A 19,426-nucleotide genomic window follows, 5' to 3' on the forward strand; every position below is an offset into this window, starting at 1 on the left:
AGGCTCGAAGGGACTAGCATCTCCAAGTTTTCGGAGAAAACTAAAGCCCAGGCCTACAGCATGAGAGCAGGGCTAGGGAGAGAGGACTCTTTGTTCTTATTCATTCATTCGACCAACGTTTACTGGCCCCGTGTCAGGCGCTGTGCCTGGCTGGCGGACCCAGGGGTGGCTGAGACGCAGCCTCGCCCTGGAGGTTCTCACCCGTGAGGGGAGCGTGAGGGGAGCGTTACTGTCCTGGGCGGTGGAGCCACGGCCTGTGGTGTCGGTCCGGTGCCCGGTGGGGCAGGGGTGCAGAAAAGAGGGGAGGCTTGCGCTGGTTCTGGAAGGACTGGCAGGGGATAATGGGGCAGAGGGTGCTGCACGTGAAAGGTCTGGAGCAGTCTGGCTTCCCAGACTCTCGGTTGAGAGATAGTCTGTGGGAACTTACTTGCTCAAGAGTTTAAGTATTTCCCGTGGTAAGGAGTCATCGAAAGTTTTTCAAGAGGACAGCACCACGATTAGATGTTTTAGAATTAATTCGGCTACACTGAAGAATAGCTTGGAAGTAGAGGGCAAGGTGGTGGCAAGGAGACCAGTAGCAGGAAACTGTTTGCAAAATATAGACAAATGATGAGGATCTGAACTAAGGCAGTTGCAGTGGGATTGGAAAGGAGCCACTGATTTTGTAGATATAAGGAGGTTAAATCAAGAGGACTGGGACAGAGAAGGCCAGTGTAGACTCTACATTTAAGAGGTGTGGGAGGCAGAAGCTGTAAGAAATTAGTAAAGTGTCGTTAGAGCAGTAGGAAAAGAGTTATTTGAAAATATTCCCATATAAGCCAAGAGGAGGACAGCACGGTCAACAGGTACTAACTGCTATAGAGTTCAAGTAAGGCAAAAGCAGATGTACCCATTAGATTCTCCAAACAGGCGATTGTCAGTGGTTTCACAAAAGTAATTTCACTACTGGAGCACAGGGGAGTGGGAGTGGCTGCTTCTATCTATTCTATCCCTGGGGGCATAAAGACTGGAGGAAGAATGCTGAGTGGGACCTGGGGAAGCAGCAGGCTGTCCAGTTGGATGAGTGGGTTAAATGTGATGTAAGAGCTTATGGGGAGATTTGAGGAGACCTAGGAATCGCATGTCACCAGTCTAGAGTATGAGAGTCCATTGGATCTGTCGATCTATGCCTTCCTTTTTCTTGACAAATTCCCTTATTTCCCAAGAGCATACCATTCAATGGCTTCTTAAGATGGAGCATGATAGCTAAAGTGTTTGAGCCTTCAAGTATCTGAAACTATTTATTTAACTTTCACGTTTAAATTCTGGCTTGTGTGGAATTTTAGGTTGAAAAGAATTTCTCCCCAGCATTTTGGAGACATTCTCCATTGTCTTCTGTCTTTCAGTGTGGTTATTGAGAAGTCATGGGCCATTTTTTGTGACCTGTTTTCTCTCTGAAAGATTTTAGTATCTTCTGTTTATCTCTAAGTTCTGAAATTTCATCATGATGATACCTTGAATTCAAGGGCATTTCCTAGAACTGATGAGCTTGATGTTCAAAGTTGAAAGGGCCCACTTAATGCCTGGCACTTAATGGGAAAACGCCCATATCAAGGCATGTCACCCCTAACATACTAACAGGGCTTTCAGCAATGGACGTGTTTCAGGATCTTACAGATAAGACTGGAGGGAGTTTCAGGACTGGAGCAGAGACTGTGATCTCATCAGGAACTCAGGCCTTTGCATCCCATATCAGGGTGGATACTGCACCCCTAGGTTTCCCAACTGTCCTCAAAGGCAGGAGGTGGGGGTGAACAGGCAAGCTTTACCCCCCATGTCTCTTATGAGATTATAAAATCTTTTCTAGAAACCTCAGGGAGCTTTCTACCTGTCATTGGCTAAGACTGGGACTCCCTTATAATCAGGCTGGGAGAGCACATACCTGCCCAAAACAAATGGGATTATCATGATTACCTTAGCCTAATGGCAGGTTGGGTTTTTTGGCCTGGGCTAGAGACATTGCTGCTGCCCTGTGCAAAACTGGGGTTCTGTTAACAAGACATAATTTGTTTCAACCCAATGACAGGTGCTCTGCTTTCCTCCTCCTCTTTCTCAAGCTCAGGCACCTGAAACCTGCCTCAGGCCTTTCATACCTTATGGCCCATCTGGGATCATTGTTCTGATCCTGAGTCCCTACAATCACTCTCTGAAAATGTGATCTTGCCCTTTCTAACTGGCTCCCAGCACTAGAGGGGAATTAAAGGACAGTTTTCTGGGGCACTATCCATTTATTACATTGCTATAATAAATCAGAAGTCTGGTACCAGCTGATTCAAGCTGCCATATAACTGACAAAATGTGAATAGATCTTACCTCTTGTTGAAGCAAAATAGACCCTTCCGGTGGAAATCTACAAAATGGCTCTCTCAGATGTCAGTTCTGCTGCCTTAATCAAAGGTTGAACAGACATACAATATTTGATTTGAGGATTGAATATCACGAGCTTACCTGGGGCTCTCTGTGCTTCAGTACAGCTCTGCAGGCTCTTCCAGCTTCTTTCTCCCTCCCAAGCCCCAGGGACAAGACCAGTGACTGCTGGGTCCCCCAGAGACCAGAACCACTTCATAGAAACCTTGTGTGCTTTGTAATTCTCTGGTGTTTGTGAGCTGTGCCAATTGCCAATGTCTTTTTATTTTTAGTGATTAAGAATCCTTAAATCCTTAAAGAATCCTCAAAATGAACAAGATCTGAATGCTTCCCTGTGGGGCAGCAAGAAGCAAGTGGACAGGCTGCATTCCAGTCCTCACCAGCCTTGGGGACAACAAACCCTAAGGGGCTGGAGGGGTCCTCCTTGGCAGTTTCATGCAGGGCTGTGCCCCAGGAAGTTCCAGTGGAATTTCCCAAGAAGAGCCACTGAAAGAGTTTTAAAAGGAAAGGTGCCAGGTAGTGAAGAGGAGCTAAAGGGAGCCGTGTCTGGAGGTAGCGTATGGACAGACCCGGGCCTGGGAGGTCAGTGAAGACGCTGTTGCTATGACCCAGTGGAAATGGGGCCTGGGCGAGGCGGCTGCTAGTGGGGCACAGAGGAGAGGAATGGCACAGAGAAGTATATGAAATTAAAATCAACAATTCATAACTGACTTTATATGAAATGACTATTTCGCAGAAAGCCTTAGTGGTTACCAAAATCATGTTAGAAAGACAGAATACAATACAATACATCACAGAAATCAGTGTGATTTCATGACTTTGAAAGAAATGTTTTCAGCTCTGTCAAAATAGAGTGACCCAATAACAGCCACAGATGCAGCATTTTTATCCAATATCAGCTCTCATTCTCCTTCTAGGCACCCAGATTTTAATCTTTTTTTTTTTTTTTTTTACTAAAAGGAGTCAGAACCCCTTAGAGGATAGTTGAGTCCATGCTTTGGGGAAGGGGGAAAAAAAAAGATCAAGATGGGCCTTGATCCTATTGTCTAGAAAGAAATCTGGAATCTGATTTTTGATTGCAATGCTAAAAAGACAAAGGAGTCCAATGCAGGAGCAAGCTCCCACTTGCCAAGTTGTGCCAATTTGAGCATAAATAAAATAGTAACAATGGTTAATTAGAAAAGTGGAGTTTATAAAAGGCCATGAGTTCATGACTTCACAGTTAAACATGAACTATAAAAAAAGAGTACTTATAATTTAAAAAGGAGTTAATATAGTTGATATGCCTAAGCGTGGTTATGCAAAAATCCTAAGTGAGATTTTTTTTTTTTTTGTTTCCAATGAGCCCTCTTTCCCAGAAAAATAAAACTGTTCATATGTATAGTATGAAGTTCATGTGTGTCTGTTCAAAAAGCCACTAACAGCATTTCTCTAGAGGCCCCAAATTAGTTATTTCTCTAGGATATATTTATGGCTGACTTTGAGATCTGCAGCCTGTGCCTACACAAAGAGAGAAACTGAAGCAATCTTGTACCATGCAAATTTTACGAGATTATTTAGATAAGTGCAAAATGTCATGGCTTAGAACTAATAGTTGGCCAATACACGATGTTGCATGTATAAACAAAATTTTAAAATTAATTTAATGAACTTTAGTTACCATTAGAGACAGAAGACACTGCATTTTAACTGAGTTAGTTTAAAATACCATAAACTTGGTGTACTCCAGAGTTCACAGTTCAGTCACTTCTCATGAGCCAAGACTTTATAGTTTTCCAAATAGAAAGGTCATGGTTTTTTTTGAAACAGGACAGGGTTGCAACATAGCTTTTTAATGAGCAAAATTTAATGAATCAAAACCTTAGCGATTAAACTTCCTATGGTGTATGCGGGTTTAAAGAAATATTACACAATAAGTTTTCTGAGTTTATCCAAATTCTGAACATGTGTAAGATTTAAGCAAAGCTAAATTAAATTAGTAGCAAGGCACACTCCACCCTCTTTTAATGGTTTCCAGCTAGAAAATCCTAGGACAGTAAATAGGCTGTGTCCATTAATAATCTTGTTCTACTTAGAAGGATTCTGACAGCAAATTCTTTTACAGAAAAATAAGATCTATGAACCTTTGATTTTACAAAACATTAAATTAAAAACAAGTTAATCCAGTTTCACACATAGTTTTTTTAAAAAGGGGGTCCATTTCTGGTTCCTTTAAAGAGTAAACGTTCTAGTGCATGCAAAATATTTTGACTTACCTTTTTTCAGAAATAGAACAATTGTGTAGTACAACTCCTTTTGAATATATTTATATAGCACCCTCTCATACCATCCAAAACTGATCCTAGTTATGACATTGACATGACCTATCCCCATTTTATAGGGCGGGGGGAAGCACAGAGCTATATTGATGGAGAAGGGGAAGGAACTTAGCTTTCTTGGACCAATGCTTCTCAAAAGGACATTGCCATCTCTGGTTCTCAACCACAGTACACCAAGGTACCCTTGCATCAATGTAATGAAACGTCATGAGAGTGGGATGACTGTAGTTGGCAGAAACCTTCTAGATGCTGCTATGTCCCCCTACCCCAACATGGCATGGAAGTGCACACATGTTACAGACACATACGCTTCCCCACATCACTGAAATCTAAGTGTTGGCAGTGAGACCCCATGGAAACCAATCTGGGTGAGTTTACTTACGGTCTACGAATGAAAGCTTTGGTGGAGAACGTCTTGGTCATCTCCACTCATTACCTATGTCAGGACTGAAATGTTCCCAGGAACTTTTTTCTGTTTTTGTTTTGCTGTCACTTCTACAGTAAGTAAACCATTGTTTTTCTGGCACAAACTTAAAGAACAGGACCTGGGAGGTTGAGCTGATGCACGTAGCTCAAAAAACTTAACACTGTCACCCAACTTATTTATTGCGTGTTTCTACCTTTTTTGTATCTTTGATTATCCTTGAAACATTTTGAAATTTAAAAAACATGTTTACTGGTGAAAAGGTGTATGCATGGATGTATAACAAGGGACAGAGGAAATTGTACAAATTTGTTAATTTATTACAAAATTTCCACTCACAGAAAAACACAAGAAAACTTTTATACTTTTATATTTGGGAAAGGAACTGGTGTCTCAGATACAAAATAATTTACACATAATCCATACAATTTTATTTTATATAGAAATAGGTCATTATTACAACAGCTGTACAATTCACTACGCTTCATCTTATAATTACATAAAATCTTTTCTTTAGAAACATCTCAACATAACAAAACATACAAAAAAAGCAAAGTGCATTTTGAAAAGGAAAATCCAATTCTCAGTATTCTCATGAAAGATATGTAGAAAGATGCAGCATTCTCACTCAAAGGGCCAGCACATGGCAGGGTTTCCTTGGGGACGGGCATCCCCCAGGTCTGTCTGGCTTGTGAAACCTGTCCCCTCATAGTCTCAGAGTTCTCAACAGAATTCTGGAATGTCAGCTGGCATGACTGTGCTTTGCTTTGAGTCCACCTCTGTAGTTGCGATCAATGAAGTAAACAGGAAATAGTCCAGTGTTACATTTAGGGGAAAAAAATCACTGCCCGTACGGCATGGGGTGAAAAGCCTCATCCTGTAGGGCTTAGGCCAGAGGGTGTGAATCTGTAGCTTGGTTAGTGACCAGCTTTTTTATCTGATTGGTGGGCTGTTTTTGTTACTGTGGTCCCCAAATGAAGTCATGAGACCTTATGATTTTTAAAAACAGAAAGTGCCTAAGTTATTTCCTCTGTGCAGCTGTGCAAATTAAAACAAAAACAACCATTTAAAAATAATGAAAAATAATCTCTTTATTCCCTCTCCAACAGATGTCTGACCCAATCCTTCTCCAGTACAAAGGAAAGACGATCAAGAGAGTGAAGGCCAGCTAGCGCGGACGGACGGGCCACCGTTGGCTAGAGTGACCAGTGCACTCTTGGGGGACGCAGCGCGATGTGCCACCTCTGAAGGTACACAGAGTATCGACACCTGCACTGGGGACTTGGTTCCCGTCCAGTATGGCTGTAGAGTGTGCCCGAGAATCTCGGAGGCAAGGGAAACATGGCCAATATTCCTGATCATTTCCCCCTGCACCAGCCACTGCACTCCAGAGATGGTTGCCATCCAGGAGTTTTGAAATGTACGCAGTGTGCACAAAAGCCAAGGGTTTAGTTCAGACTCCTGTCCCCATCTCCCGTGGCCACCCCCCCTTGTCCATTGGTTAAAGCTGATTGTGTCCCAACTTCAGCGCCAGGGCACTACCGGGGAGGCTGCTGGAGGCCTGACGACGCAGACAGACCGCTGACCCTTCGGGGAGGCCGCGGGGGCTGGGGTGGCGCTGGGGGCGGCGGGGGATAGCCCAGGGTCCCTGGCTGTTGTGAGTAGGTGGAAAGAAGCAGCGAGTCCTGCTGCTCACTGTGCAAAGAGGTTGGTGCCTGTACCTGGAAAGAAAAGAAAAAGGGCTCCAGGGGTGGTTCTGAGTCATCAGTCCCTCAGCTGCCTTACAGGGGTGGGGGGTGTGCTGCAGATTCGGTCAGACTATCGAATGCTCCTTGAGGGGTCCCGTGGGGAGAGGTGGCTCTGACAGGACCTTGGGCAGGGCGTGGATGGGGAAGAAAGGAACCTTAGGCTCTACCAGATGGGGGTGAATGCTGAAGCCAAGTTCTCCACCAATACTGGGGGTTCCTTTTGGCCCAGTGGACCTGGGGCTGAGGCTTTGGGGAATGGTTTGTAAACCTGTGCATGTGATCTACATGTGGCCAGAATGTTTTTCGGTGATGCAACCTGAGGCCACATGCAGATAAGCGACGGGGCAGAACGCAAATACACATCCGGTGTGCACACTTTTCACTGCTGGTCCCCGGTCCCGTAACTACCTCCAAATGCTGCTATTCCCCAGTACCTCCTAGGAACATCCTGATGTAAAGTTCAGAAGCTTCAGCTGTCCAAAGCCTGACATTGGAAGCTTCAGTCTTATTTCTCACTATTCCCTTCTGTGAACTCTCCCCTTCCAAGTAAGCCAGTCTCCCCACTCTCGAGGCCGCCTGGGCACACCTGCCCTGCACTTTGCTCAGGTGGTCTTGCTGGAACGCTGTCTCTTTCTCTTCCCCCCTTCACCCACACCTCGTGCATCTCCTGGATGTCCAGCTCTGCAGCAGGTGCCTCCTGAGCCCACCCCTCCCCCTCCACGATGGCTTCCCAGCCATGGCGCCCCCACTCTGCGCTAACCAGAGCCCAAATGCACGCTGTGCTCACCCACCACCCCACACCGCACCCCGAGTTCCCTGAGGGCAGCGAGCAGGCTGAAGAGCTCTTTGTATCCATAGCCTGTGGCTCACACGCAACTGCCCCCAAACGTGTTTGTTGCTGCCACTGAAGAAACACGTGGGTGACTTCTCATATGCCCCCCGCCACCCCTGCCTTCTCGCCTCATCATGTCCCATCCACAGTCACGTCTGTGTCCTGAGAACTGAAAAGTCCGACATAGTCACCAATGCCTGAATGCCTGACTTTTGCTCTAAAAAAAAATCAAGATATAAAAGTTTGATTAAAAACTACTTTTTAAAAATGGACCTTTTGAGCAACACAACCATATGAGGCATAATGGCTGATTCTTAATTTCTCATACTACATAGACACAGACTTTATATACTTTAAGCATGAAAAACATTCAAATAGGAATCTTTCTGGGGCTTACTTCTGTACCAGTGCCAGAACCACCTTGAAAGCAAAGGAGGAGAAGCCTTTCAGACTTGGGGTGTGGCACTGGGCCCCGGCTCCCTAGACCCCCGCGGGGCCGGGGTGCCCACCTGCAGGTAGTGCTGCGGCGGCGGCTGGGAGGCGGGGAAGCTGGGGTGAAGCACCGCCTGCCCCGTGAGCAAGACGGGCGTCGGGGCGCTGCTGCTGCTGCTGGCGGGGTGCACGTCTGGAGTCTGAAACACGGTTTGGCTCTGGGAGTACCTGTTTGGTTTCATGTGGGAAGGAGAAAACAGACCCTTTTAAAGCAGTATTGATATGACACCAAAACCACAGGCAACAAAAGAAAGAATAAGTTGAACTTCACCAAAAACTTCTGTGCATCAAAGGACGCTATCAATAGAGAAAAAAAGGTAACCCATTTTAACCACACTTAAAATGGTTAAAATGGTTATGTTATTTATATTTTACCACAATAAAAACGTTTTTAGAGATGTTGATAATGGTCCACTAACAAGGGGCAGAAAAAGGCCATTTAGGAAAGGTCTGGAAGGTTACGGATTAGGAACAGATGATTGCAGACACTACAGAGAAGTCCGCTCTGCATTGTATTTCTAGAGATGTTATCTCCCCGTGTGGGGTCGTCTGTAACAGGCGCTGGGGGCTCCAAGCCTCCCCTGCAGAGGCACATGTGTGCGTGCGTGCGTGTCTGTGTGTGTGTGTGCATGTGTGTGTGCGTGTGTGTGTGTGTGTGTGTGTGTGTGTGTGTGTGTGCACAGACAGATCCTGACACACTTGGGCCAGAGCTGTTGGGTCATGTCTGGAAGAGACATTAAGGGAGATGGGGAGGGTATAAATTATTGGTTTGACCGAAAATGGCAGTTAGGGTTCCCAGAGGAAAGAATTTCCATATTTGCCTAGTTCATGGCATTTTAAACATCTCTGGAAAGTGATGTAACAAGAATTTTTGTTTCCACTTATTTGGATCATTTAGGAAGAACAGGCAAAATCCAAAAGCAAAAGCAAAACCCTCTCCCTAACTGACAGCATGGACAGAACTTTAAAGACGGCTTCCAGCCACGTGTGGTCCCCTTCTCACCCTCCTGTGACCAGAAAGTCTCCAGGGCCAGGAAGTCTCTGGGGGTGAAGGCTACTGCCACGTGTAGTGTGTGGCCTTGGAGAACATCACATAACCCCTTTAAAGCTCAGTCTCTTCATTGATAAAGACAGGAGCACGCCCCTCTATCATAGAGGTTTTATCAGGATAAAATGAAATGATGTACACAGAGGCGCCTGACCCCAGAAGGGCTCAGTGACTACCTGCTGTTCCTATCCCTACAGGCTGAAGGAGGGCACGGAAGGACTTCTAAGGGGACGGGCCCAGGGGCGCCTGTGAGGCCTCTCCCTGGGCAGCCGGCACCGTCCTGGTGAACTCTGGACACAAATTAAAGCAGCGTTTATACAAAAGAGACGTCTCTGTGTTAGTTCTATTTCTGCCTCATTTCAAAGGGCTAGAAACTATTTTCCAGTAGCTTCTAAACTATTCACCCTGATGTCACCAGTAACCTTTGTCCGTAGCAGTTAAGCAGCTGAGCCAAGCTGCTTGTGGTCTAGGGGGTACACCGGAGGAGAGACCCGAAAGTGAGAGAGGAGGCTGTGTGCCGGGGAGGGACGGGCTGCATCCGCAGGGTTCAGGTCCACTGCACGGGTTCAAGTGCCTACAGAATGTGAGCTGGAGCCAGGGCTGGGGCTACACTTTCCAGAGCTGCCACCAGGGGCGAAGGTTTTTAGACATGTCAAGAAGTCCCCTTGGCTGGGTGCGGTGGCTCATGCCTGTAATCCTAGCACTCTGGGAGGCCGAGGCGGGTGGATCGCTCGAGGTCAGGAGTTCGAGACCAGCCTGAGCAAGAGCGAGACCCCATCTCTACTAAAAATAGAAAGAAATTATCTGGCCAACTAAAAATATATACAGAAAAAATTAGCCCGGCATGGTGGCACATGCCTGTAGTCCCAGCTACTCGGGAGGCTGAGGCAGTGGGATCGCTTGAGCCCAGGAGTGTGAGGTTGCTGTGAGCTAGGCTGACGCCATGGCACTCACCCTAGTCCGGGCAACAAAGCGAGACTCTGTCTCAAAAAAAAAAAAAAAAAAAAAAGATGTCCCAAGATGATGGTAGACTGGGGGTGTGATTAATTGCTTCGTTCAGGTCCTGTTCTAAGCATGGGGTGCTGACTCCAAGTTTTACCTGCTAACACAGGAAACGGTGGAAGAAAAGCTAAGGGGCAAAGTCCCCTTCAAGGCCCTGGGCATACTCTGCTGCCGCCTTTTGTGTAAGACTCAGGGTGAGCACTGCGGGCCCAGCTGGATGAGACTTCGCCAGCCTGGGACCATTCAGGCAGCGCTCGGCCTCCCCCCAAACTCCAGGCCACGTACTTGACTTGCCGTCCCGTCCTGCTGACCTCCGAGGGCTGCCTCCCGTCGCATGACCCAGGCATCATGGGCTGGATGGGCTGACTCAGCAACAGCCTTGGAGCAGAGGGAGCGAGATGGGAAACACTGGTCAGCACCAAGCTGCAGACCCACTGGCTGATGGCCCTGCTTGTGCAGCCTGGCTGGACCCTGTACGGTTGACCCTAATCCCCACTTCCCCCTCCACTCTCAGAGGAAGATGGATGCAGCAGGTCACCTACTGCCACTTCCTTAGTTGAGCTCCACTGTGGATGCTTTAGAGTCTGACTGTCGGCAGCAGAAAGGAGAGCTGAACCGAATGGTGTGAAACCACGTCTTGGTTCTCCGTGAAACGAGGACAGTCTCCATACCTGAGCTGCCGATCGTGGCTGAAATCCGGGCTGGGCTGGCACTGGCTGGCGTCCTGGGAGGTGGAGGCAGGTGTGGTGAGATTCAGACTTGGCGGGAGCACAGCAGCGGCACTGCTGAACGGGGACGCCAAGCTGCTCACGGAGCGGCCACTGCCCTGCAGCACCTGTGAGCTTCTCATTGGCTTTGGACCCTGAGAAAGGTAACACTTTGACTCAACTCAGTGTCATCTCTCCAGGAAACATCCCCAGCGGCTCCTTCTTCTACCCACCCTGGCCTTTCCCCTGAGGATCTACCAACTATAATATTTATTGAATCATTTTGACCTTGTGACTGTCTTTCCCACTGGAGTGTGTCTGAATCCCTTGGGCCTAGGACCGTGCCCGGCTCTCAGTAGGAAAGCCATAAATGTGCGCTGAACTGAACTCCGTTCTGCTTCACAAATTCCACTCTGGACACGTGGACCTCCTGGCTGTTTCTCTAAGTCACTGGGCCTACTCCTGCCTCAGGGCCTGTGCATCTGCTGACCTCTCTATGTCCCCTGATATTGATATTCTCACCCCCTCAGGTCTTTGCTCACATATTATTGATACAGTTTGCATATCTGTCCCCTCCAAATCTCATGTTGAAATTTGGTCCCCAGAGCTGGAGGTGGGTGGGGCCTGGCAGGAGGTGTCCGGGTCACGGGGGCGGATCCCTCATGACCCCTGGGCGCTGTTCTTGCTCCACTGCTTCCCTGGAGCTGTGACTGTTAGAGAGAACCTGGCACTTCCCCCTTCTCTCCTCTCTTGCCAGGTGATGCACCTGCTCCCCCTTCACCTTCTGCCAGGAGTGGAAGCTTCCTGAGGCCCCCACCAGAAGCACATGCTGGCACTGTGCTTCTTGTCCAGCCTGCAGAATCGTGAGCCAAACAAACTCTTTTCTTTATAAATGGCCCAGCCTCAGGTGTTCCCTTATAGCAACCCAAACAGACAAGGCAATTCTCTTCTCTGAGAAGCTTCCCTGGCTGCCTATTTAAAACTCCAACTCATCCCGCCCTCGCCAGCATTCTCGCTCGCCATTTCACTGTCATTTTCACTTGTTTGTTTCTCTTCCCCGCTTGGAACAGGGATTCTTTTCTTCTTTTCCTTTTTGTTCACTGCTGTCCCTCTGGGGCTCAGAAATCATGCTTGACATGCAGTGAACACTCCATAAATGTTTGTTGAGTACAATAATAAACGAATGAAGGAGTGGGCTTGAACTTGCATTTGGGCTTTCTGTCTGTTTCACTGACTGTCCATTCACACAGTGCTACCACAGTGCTTTAATTCTTAGAGCTTTTATAAAATTTTTTAATATCAGATGGTGTAAATCTTTCCTCAGTTTTTCCAGAAGTTTTTTGGCCATTCTCACCCATTCATTTTTTTTTCTGATGACCTTTTGAATCAAAAGGCTACATTTTCAAGCAAAACCTTTACAACTGGATAAAGATGGACTAAACTGTCTTACACTGTACTTGTCCACATCGTGCTGTACACTATCTGTCTCAGTTCCCAGATTTCCTACAGGACTAGAAGCTCCCTGAGGTTCAGGACAACTCTTGTTCATCTTTGTTCCCTGGGGTCTCGGTGAGTAACGGGCTCAGCAGACATTTCCTGAAGTCACAAAGGCGTACGCGAACGTGAGAGGCCTGAGGAAAGGCTGGTTTCCCATCTGTGATCTGCCAGAAGCAGGGGCTTAGGCCTTCTTAATTCCATTCTGTTCCAAGTGCCATTTATCTACTGGTGACCCTGTTGGATTGGGAGGTCACTGGTGGGCCAGGGGCAAGGCACAATGAACGGTGGTGACTGCTGACGTGGATTGTAGCTAAAACCAGGAGTAGGTGACGGGGACTGCAGACGTGTGTGTGCCTGGGATGTCCTCATCTACCTCCAACCCTGCGTCAGCACAAAAGCTGAAAGTTTCAGCTGCATGGTAGCTTTAAGGGCCACAGCAAGGGACTAAGGTGAACATTAATAAGCCACAGAGGGAAGCCAATTCAACTTGGGCTTCAAAGTGACTTTAAAAAAGAAAAGCCAAAAAAAAAAAAAAAAAAAAAAAGCTCACCACCATAATCTACCCCCAGTCCATAAAGCAGCAGCACAGTAGGTTTCTAGTTCATGCAGGCTACAGGAATCAAGTACATCCTGGACTGCAAGAGCCTGTCTGTTCTAGTGGCAAGGACTGGATCTGGAGAAGGGTGCATTTACCTGGGTTGATATCACACTCGATTCTCTGAGCAGGTGCTGGCTTGTGACCTGGGCAGAGGTGATCTGCCCTGGAAGTTGGGGGCCTGCCCCGAGCTGGGGATGGGTCCCTGCAGCCGACCTTTGCTGTAGCTGCTGCTGAGCCTCGGGCCGCTGGGTGCTGCTGAAACTCAGGGATACAGTTGGCTGCTGCAAAAACATCTGGGAGCAGAACAGAAATGCCTATAAGGTTGGGGTCACCTGGGCCCTCACAGGTGTGCACCTTCCTTGCACCCCCCATCCACAGCAACAGGTCAGCTTTCTTGCTCTGTCTGACCTGCCTGGAAACAGCTCATTTACTCAACCGGGAGACAGAGGACCTGCGATGCTCCACGCACAGTGCAAGGCGCTGGACATAAGGCGGTGGGCTGGGGAGATGCTGTCCCTGCCCTCATGACGGTTACAGTTAAGTGGCCAAGGTCTAACAGTGTGAAAGCCACTTAGACCCAGATGTTCTCTAAAGCACTTGATGTACTTGTTCAGAGTCTAGGTTGTCTTATCAGTTTCTTATCAGAGGGGATAAACATCTTGTGAATGGAATGAATAATGCAATAACGGTGGCAGAGGGCTGGCTACCCTGTGGCACAGGCTCTGTGCCTGGCCTTGAATCTCTGACCAGTGACCCGTGTCTATACCCACTGTTGGGAATCTTCAACCCGGTGTGCTCAGCTGAGATGGCAAATCTGCGTCCGTTAAGTAGGTGACTGCGTTCCCAGGTGGGCAAATAAGCAAGGAGATGATGGCATGACGTCAAGTGCACGTACTTTAAAGTTATGTTTAAGTTTTATAATCATCCTGACAATCTCTACACATTTTATTATCTGAGATAGTGCAGACATTCAAGAGGCTGTGATATATTAGCCTGGTGGTTTTAATTTGAAAGGTTTAAGAGAATTTGAGGAGTTTGTAAAGAGTGCGTAAGTGCTTATTAGAATGCTAATTTAGTTCAAATAAGTTTGGTGTATTTGATTTAAAACAGTTGCTTAAGTGCTTAGAAAGCTTCTACTTCTTAGGTTTATAAGTCTGCCTTGTTAGGTACGTGAAATATTTGAAAGATTCAGATAAATTAAATTTGTAAATTAATGGCTTTGGTAGATAATGTTGATTATTCACAATCTGTTAAACTTACAAACTAATTGAACAGAAATAAAAAACCAGTGGAGCATCACTCTTTTTAGACCAAATTAATAGATATGCAAATAAAATAGGATCTGTAAGATGACTCTAAAGTTTTAAGAAAAACAATTGTAATGATTTTAATAATAATTTAACTAATGACCTGAAACTAGCTTTTTTAACAAAAACCCGTCTTGGGCATTACAAATATCAAATGACACTGTCTCTATCACGATTCTCGACAGGCAATGTTCCACTCCATTCCTGACCTTTAGCTTGCAGTTCTTCAGGAGAAAGGCTCTCTGCCTCCTGGAATCTGGTGTTTTTAACCCCAATTCCTGTACTCAGTGCAGGGCCACCTCACACACAGCATAGAACCGACACGCTGACATTTACTGAGTAACAGAGCAGGTTTGGAGAGGCAGGTGCAGAACCGTGACCTGCAGGCGCATGGAGGGCACTTACGGATCAGTTAGTGCAAGCAGCTGCTTCACAGCTGGGACTGGGTCTGGTCTCATGCCCTTTTCAGCAGAACGCTTGACCTCCTCAATATCCCTTCGTGCTCCCATCCCTGACAGAGAAGCCTGCAGTTTTGAAATGAGGGCTCCTTACCACTTTAGAGGTTAAGAAGAATTTTCTGGGTATTTGTCATCTTAAACCTTTCAGGATTAGTGTTTCATGCAATCCTAGCTACCTGTTATAACGTGGCTTGTTACAGCATATAGGGTAACCTCTACTTCATTACATCAGCAAAAACCTAATACTCAAACACAATTACCATACATATTTCTGGTAGGATACAATTTATCTTTTGATTAGAGTTTAAATAAATGCAACCGTTATTGATGACAGGCAGTATAGTCTACCTTAAGTCAGACATACCTTAAATTCCCACCCTACCATCTACTAACATCCACTAACCTTGGGCAACTTTCATACCTTTTTCAAAGCTGTAGTTTCCTCAGTAATAAAACAGCAACATTAACAGCACATACTTCACAGGTGGTTAAATGAGACATAGTAAATATTGAATAAATGTTAGATAATATAATAACAATAATACTTAATATGAAAAAGGGAGCTTTTTGCTCCTTTGCCTCTTTGGGCATATAAAAACTATTCAACAAATGAATGAATGGAATAAATATATGTATGAATGAATAAACGAAGTTTATTGATAGTTTTGCACAAAGAAAGGCAAACTATGTCTGCTAGTGTTATGTGTTAATAACAGACTGCTTGGTGCGCTACTCTGTTCCATTGATGTGGACGCTCTCAGGGTGGAAGCCCTGTCCCATGTATCCCTGTGTCCCCACAGTGCTTAACCATGTGCCTGGTACATAGTGGGTGTCTGCCAGGTGGATGGATGGATGGATGAATGGAAGAATGAATGAATGGATGGATGGGTGGGCAGAAGGATGGACGGATGGAGGAAAATGCCATTTGGCATTGCCACAGGTGTCCTTCTAGGCACTCCTTAGAGCAGCCAGCAGAGGGCGGGCATGCTCTCAAAAAGGCAAGAAGCTGCCTTCCCCACTCCCGGAGGGGTGGTAGAGCCTTTCAGCAGAACAGCTCTTACCCGAGTCGTGCCCTCCATGATGCTGTCTAGGTGCAAACACCAACAGCTTTAGAGGACCTCTCCCTCATAACCCAACCTTTTTTGGGAAAAAAAAAAAAAAAAAAAACAACGTACTTCGCAAGCATCATGGGCACACAGAGCCTCAGTGAAAGTTCTGAACCAATGAAGTAAAGTCTTGGGTGGGAGAGTGATTCCTGGTTTGCTGCTGCGCACATCTGTGCCTCTGTTTTATCAACAATAAAGTGGAATTTTATGGCCTAAGAAGATGGCTTCTTAAAAGGGCTCTGGGGCCAGTCTTATAGAAAACATGCAAAAAAAAAAAATAGTTCCCCAATTCAAGTAGGAAAAGTTATCAGAGAAAAAAACCTTCTAATATTCAAGAACAAACCTGCCCTGTATTCAAATGTGATTTTTCATTATTCTTATCTGCTTACTTTTACAAGTACTTGTCATCACAGGACATTTCAGAAGGACACTCAATGGAGACGACAACACCACATGTATGTGTCACAAGGCTTCAGCAATCACTGATTTGCTGTTGTTCTCATTTCGCCTAGACTCCCACTGCTGGGGGGCGGGCTGGGGTAATCGCTTGCTTATTCTCTACACTTGAATCACACAGTCTGGTCTTTTTTCTCAACAAAAAACCCCCAAATATCACATTTTGGTTAAGCATTTTGGAACATATTAATATTTCTTTAAGTCTTGCAAAAAACCAAGAAGGCAGACTCCTTGGGGAAATGTCCTCTGCTTTGACTGTCTGTGGATTTCCACGTTCTTTGGAAAATTCCACTGCAAAGGAAAGGTTGCAGGACTGAAAGCGGGAGGGAACACGCAGCAGGCTAGATGCCCACGTCACCCTCAGACTCGGGTGCCTTTCGCACAGGTACTTGGGGGTGAACAAAACGCACGGGTCATGAGGAGGAGAAAGAAGACTTCTTTATGACAGGGAGAGAAAGCAACAACCTTGTCGCCTGTTATTTAAAAAATTCAGCTTTCATGTTGAGAAGGCAGGAAGTAGAAAAGCCCAGGCACTGAGGAGGATGTTCATACGCCCACCTTGCTTTTAGCAGTTTCTGGCTCAACTTCCCCCTTCCTGTCAGTGTAAAAATTCCATTAAAGTAATTGGAGTCAGGCAAGTTCTGGGCTCCCAGTCAGGCCCTGGATCTGTGAGAAAAATATCACAGCTGGGAACAAATAAGTAAAAAGTGGCTTTTTACTTATTCTGGCAGAAGGTGGAATCATTCCTTGGTGACTCCATTTCTTTTCATGTAAATGCTGAGCCTTCTCCCTTATCAACGTTTAGTGCCCCTGAAGAGGTGGGGAGGGAGCAGCAGGGCTCTGGGCGTGGCCGGAGGTCAGAGTGGAGCCTGCACAACTCGCACAGGGTGTGCCTGGTGGCGGTGGGTGGGCAGGGGGACCTGTCCCAGCCATGGCCTCTCTACAGGAAGGAGCCAGCTCTGGCCAGAGGGCTGTGCAGTGGCAGGGAGGGAAGGAGCGGTGAGCATCTGCAAAGCCACAGGAGCGCCCCTGCGGGGCTGGGCAGAACTGCTGGGGACCCAAGGAGACAGGATGCGTGGAGGAGGCATCCCCCCATGTCCAGCAGAACCCGCACTGCCCTGTGCTAGTCTCAGCATGCACAGCTCACAGCGCTGTCCCCGATGGAGCCCGCCTGTCCTGGGTGCTGCTGCACTTTAGAAGCTGTGTGGCCAGGGGAGGGTCTCTGTGGACAGTGAGGGGGCAGGAGGGAGCAGAGGGGACAATGCTCTGGCCATATCCCCAGGTGTTTTTCTGCTTCCTTCTGTCTCTGCTAAGAGGGCTGCAATGCTTAGGGCTCCTGGGGAAAACTCCAAGGTTAGCTAGAATTGCAATTAAAGGCTCAGTCAAAATAATACACATCTGAAGACAAGAAGTCCTGGACTGATGTAAGTAAAACCTGGTAAAAATAATCTGTCCTTGAAAGAGATCCAATATATAAAGTTTTTCCTCCAAAAAAAAAAAATCTCTCCAAACAATTCCAAGGGAGTTTGGAATATGGGGCTGTTACAGTGGGAGCTGTCGGAGCATGCAGAGCGGCCCCGCTGGCATGCCACAAATGGAGTGGGGCACGGAGGTGCTGGCCCCCAGCTCCCTCTGTGGTCCCCTCTGCACAGATACCATCATTTCCCACGTCTCCTTCGACTCAGCGCTGGATGAGAAATAGAGAGCAGTGGCTTCCCTCACCCTCTGCTGCCAGCCTGGCTGCGTGCTGGGAAAGCAAAGTTGTGCCGGTGCTGGGCGCTACACCCGGACTGAGGCTGGCATCCCGGCAGGCGATCCAATGCCAAAGACACGAGTGAAAATGCAAGTGAAGCAGTGACAGTACGTGCCCACCAGAGTGGGGGGGGTGAGGGAAGGGGATGCCATGGGACTTTCACGTTTCCCTGGAGATGGGGATGAGGAGTCAGTCCCTGTACGTTGCCCGTGGAGGCTGCAATATGCTTCCTAAGCATAGAGGGCTCTGGAGGGCAGTGCACGGGGCTTTGAGAGCCCCACCTGCCCTGAAATGGGGGATGGGGACCCATCCCAGAGTGGCAGGGAGGACAGACTGGCCTGGGAAAGGGCATCACCTGGACGTTGGAGTCCTGGACCAGGCAGAGCTGCTCCTGGATCTTGTGGAGCTCTTCCTGCTGCCACCGGATGCTGGCCTGAAGGACCCGCGTCCGCTGCTCCAGCTGGTCTCGGATGGTCTGGAACATGCTGAACTGTGCTGAGAACTTCAAGGTGGAGCCGAAAAACAGAACCAGAGGAAAGAGTTAGTTTAGCCTTGGCAGACAGATCGTGCTGTGGTTCTGACCATCCCAGCGCACTTCCGTTTTCCATCGCCCGGCCACTCTGCCCAGTGTCCTGGGGGCCCACTGCCGGTGCTGGGCAGTGAGCAGGGACTGCAGGTGAGGCCTGGGTGTCCCGGGGCCACGTGCCAGCTTTTCTCAGGCTGGCTGTGACAGCAGGCCCGCCTGAATCTATAGGTCTGATTTACTGTGCTGCAGTCTGGGAGGGCCACAGAGTGGGGACATGGTTTGGTAAGCAATATTCCAAATTTGGATGGAAGAACAAATGGCTTTAGAGATGAATGTAAAAGCAGGGCACCCGAGAGTGCTTTTTTCCTCATCTAGGGCATAGCAGTGTTTGCGACGGCTTTGCAGGCATTGCTGGGGCCTATCGTTATCCTAAACCTGATCCTGGTGCTCTCCAAACCGGCCTGTGATGGGGAGGCCTTGTCACCCCTTTGCTCCCCGCCCCCCAGCTCACTTGCTGCTATGCCCATCTCAGAAACCTGTGCAAACAAAAACTAAGAAGAAGCACAAAACAATCACCTAAAGTTGACCCTGAGGTTCACACTGGCAGAAGGGACCCTGCAGGAGGGATGTTCACTCCTGCTCTGCACAAGTGCCGGGTCTCCCTGTCCTTCAGGCCCCTCAGTCCCTTCCTGGGGAGGAGGCTGGCTTTAGAGAACTCCCGCAGGTGATCCCTGTCCCCGTCCCCCGT

At 47.5% G+C, this 19,426-nt stretch overlaps 1 protein-coding gene across 3 annotated transcripts in view; it reads right to left on the reverse strand.

The window, feature by feature from the left end:
- Window positions 1-5,445: 5,445 nt before the first annotated feature.
- The window catches only part of NPAS2 (neuronal PAS domain protein 2), a 143,005-nt gene continuing 129,024 nt past the window's right edge, over window positions 5,446-19,426 (reverse strand). For all 3 annotated transcript variants that reach the window (XM_045550257.1, XM_045550256.1, XM_045550254.1), the window contains 6 exons: window positions 18,508-18,654; window positions 13,168-13,365; window positions 10,942-11,132; window positions 10,556-10,648; window positions 8,238-8,388; window positions 5,446-6,869 (listed from right to left, as the gene is read on the reverse strand). In XM_045550257.1, the coding sequence (XP_045406213.1) occupies window positions 6,687-6,869; window positions 8,238-8,388; window positions 10,556-10,648; window positions 10,942-11,132; window positions 13,168-13,365; window positions 18,508-18,654 (963 nt within the window). In that variant the 3' untranslated portion in view covers window positions 5,446-6,686. The remainder of the gene's footprint in view (window positions 6,870-8,237; window positions 8,389-10,555; window positions 10,649-10,941; window positions 11,133-13,167; window positions 13,366-18,507; window positions 18,655-19,426) is intronic.

The sequence above is a fragment of the Lemur catta genome, chromosome 4 (assembly GCF_020740605.2).
Source record: "Lemur catta isolate mLemCat1 chromosome 4, mLemCat1.pri, whole genome shotgun sequence".
NCBI lineage: Eukaryota > Metazoa > Chordata > Mammalia > Primates > Lemuridae > Lemur > Lemur catta.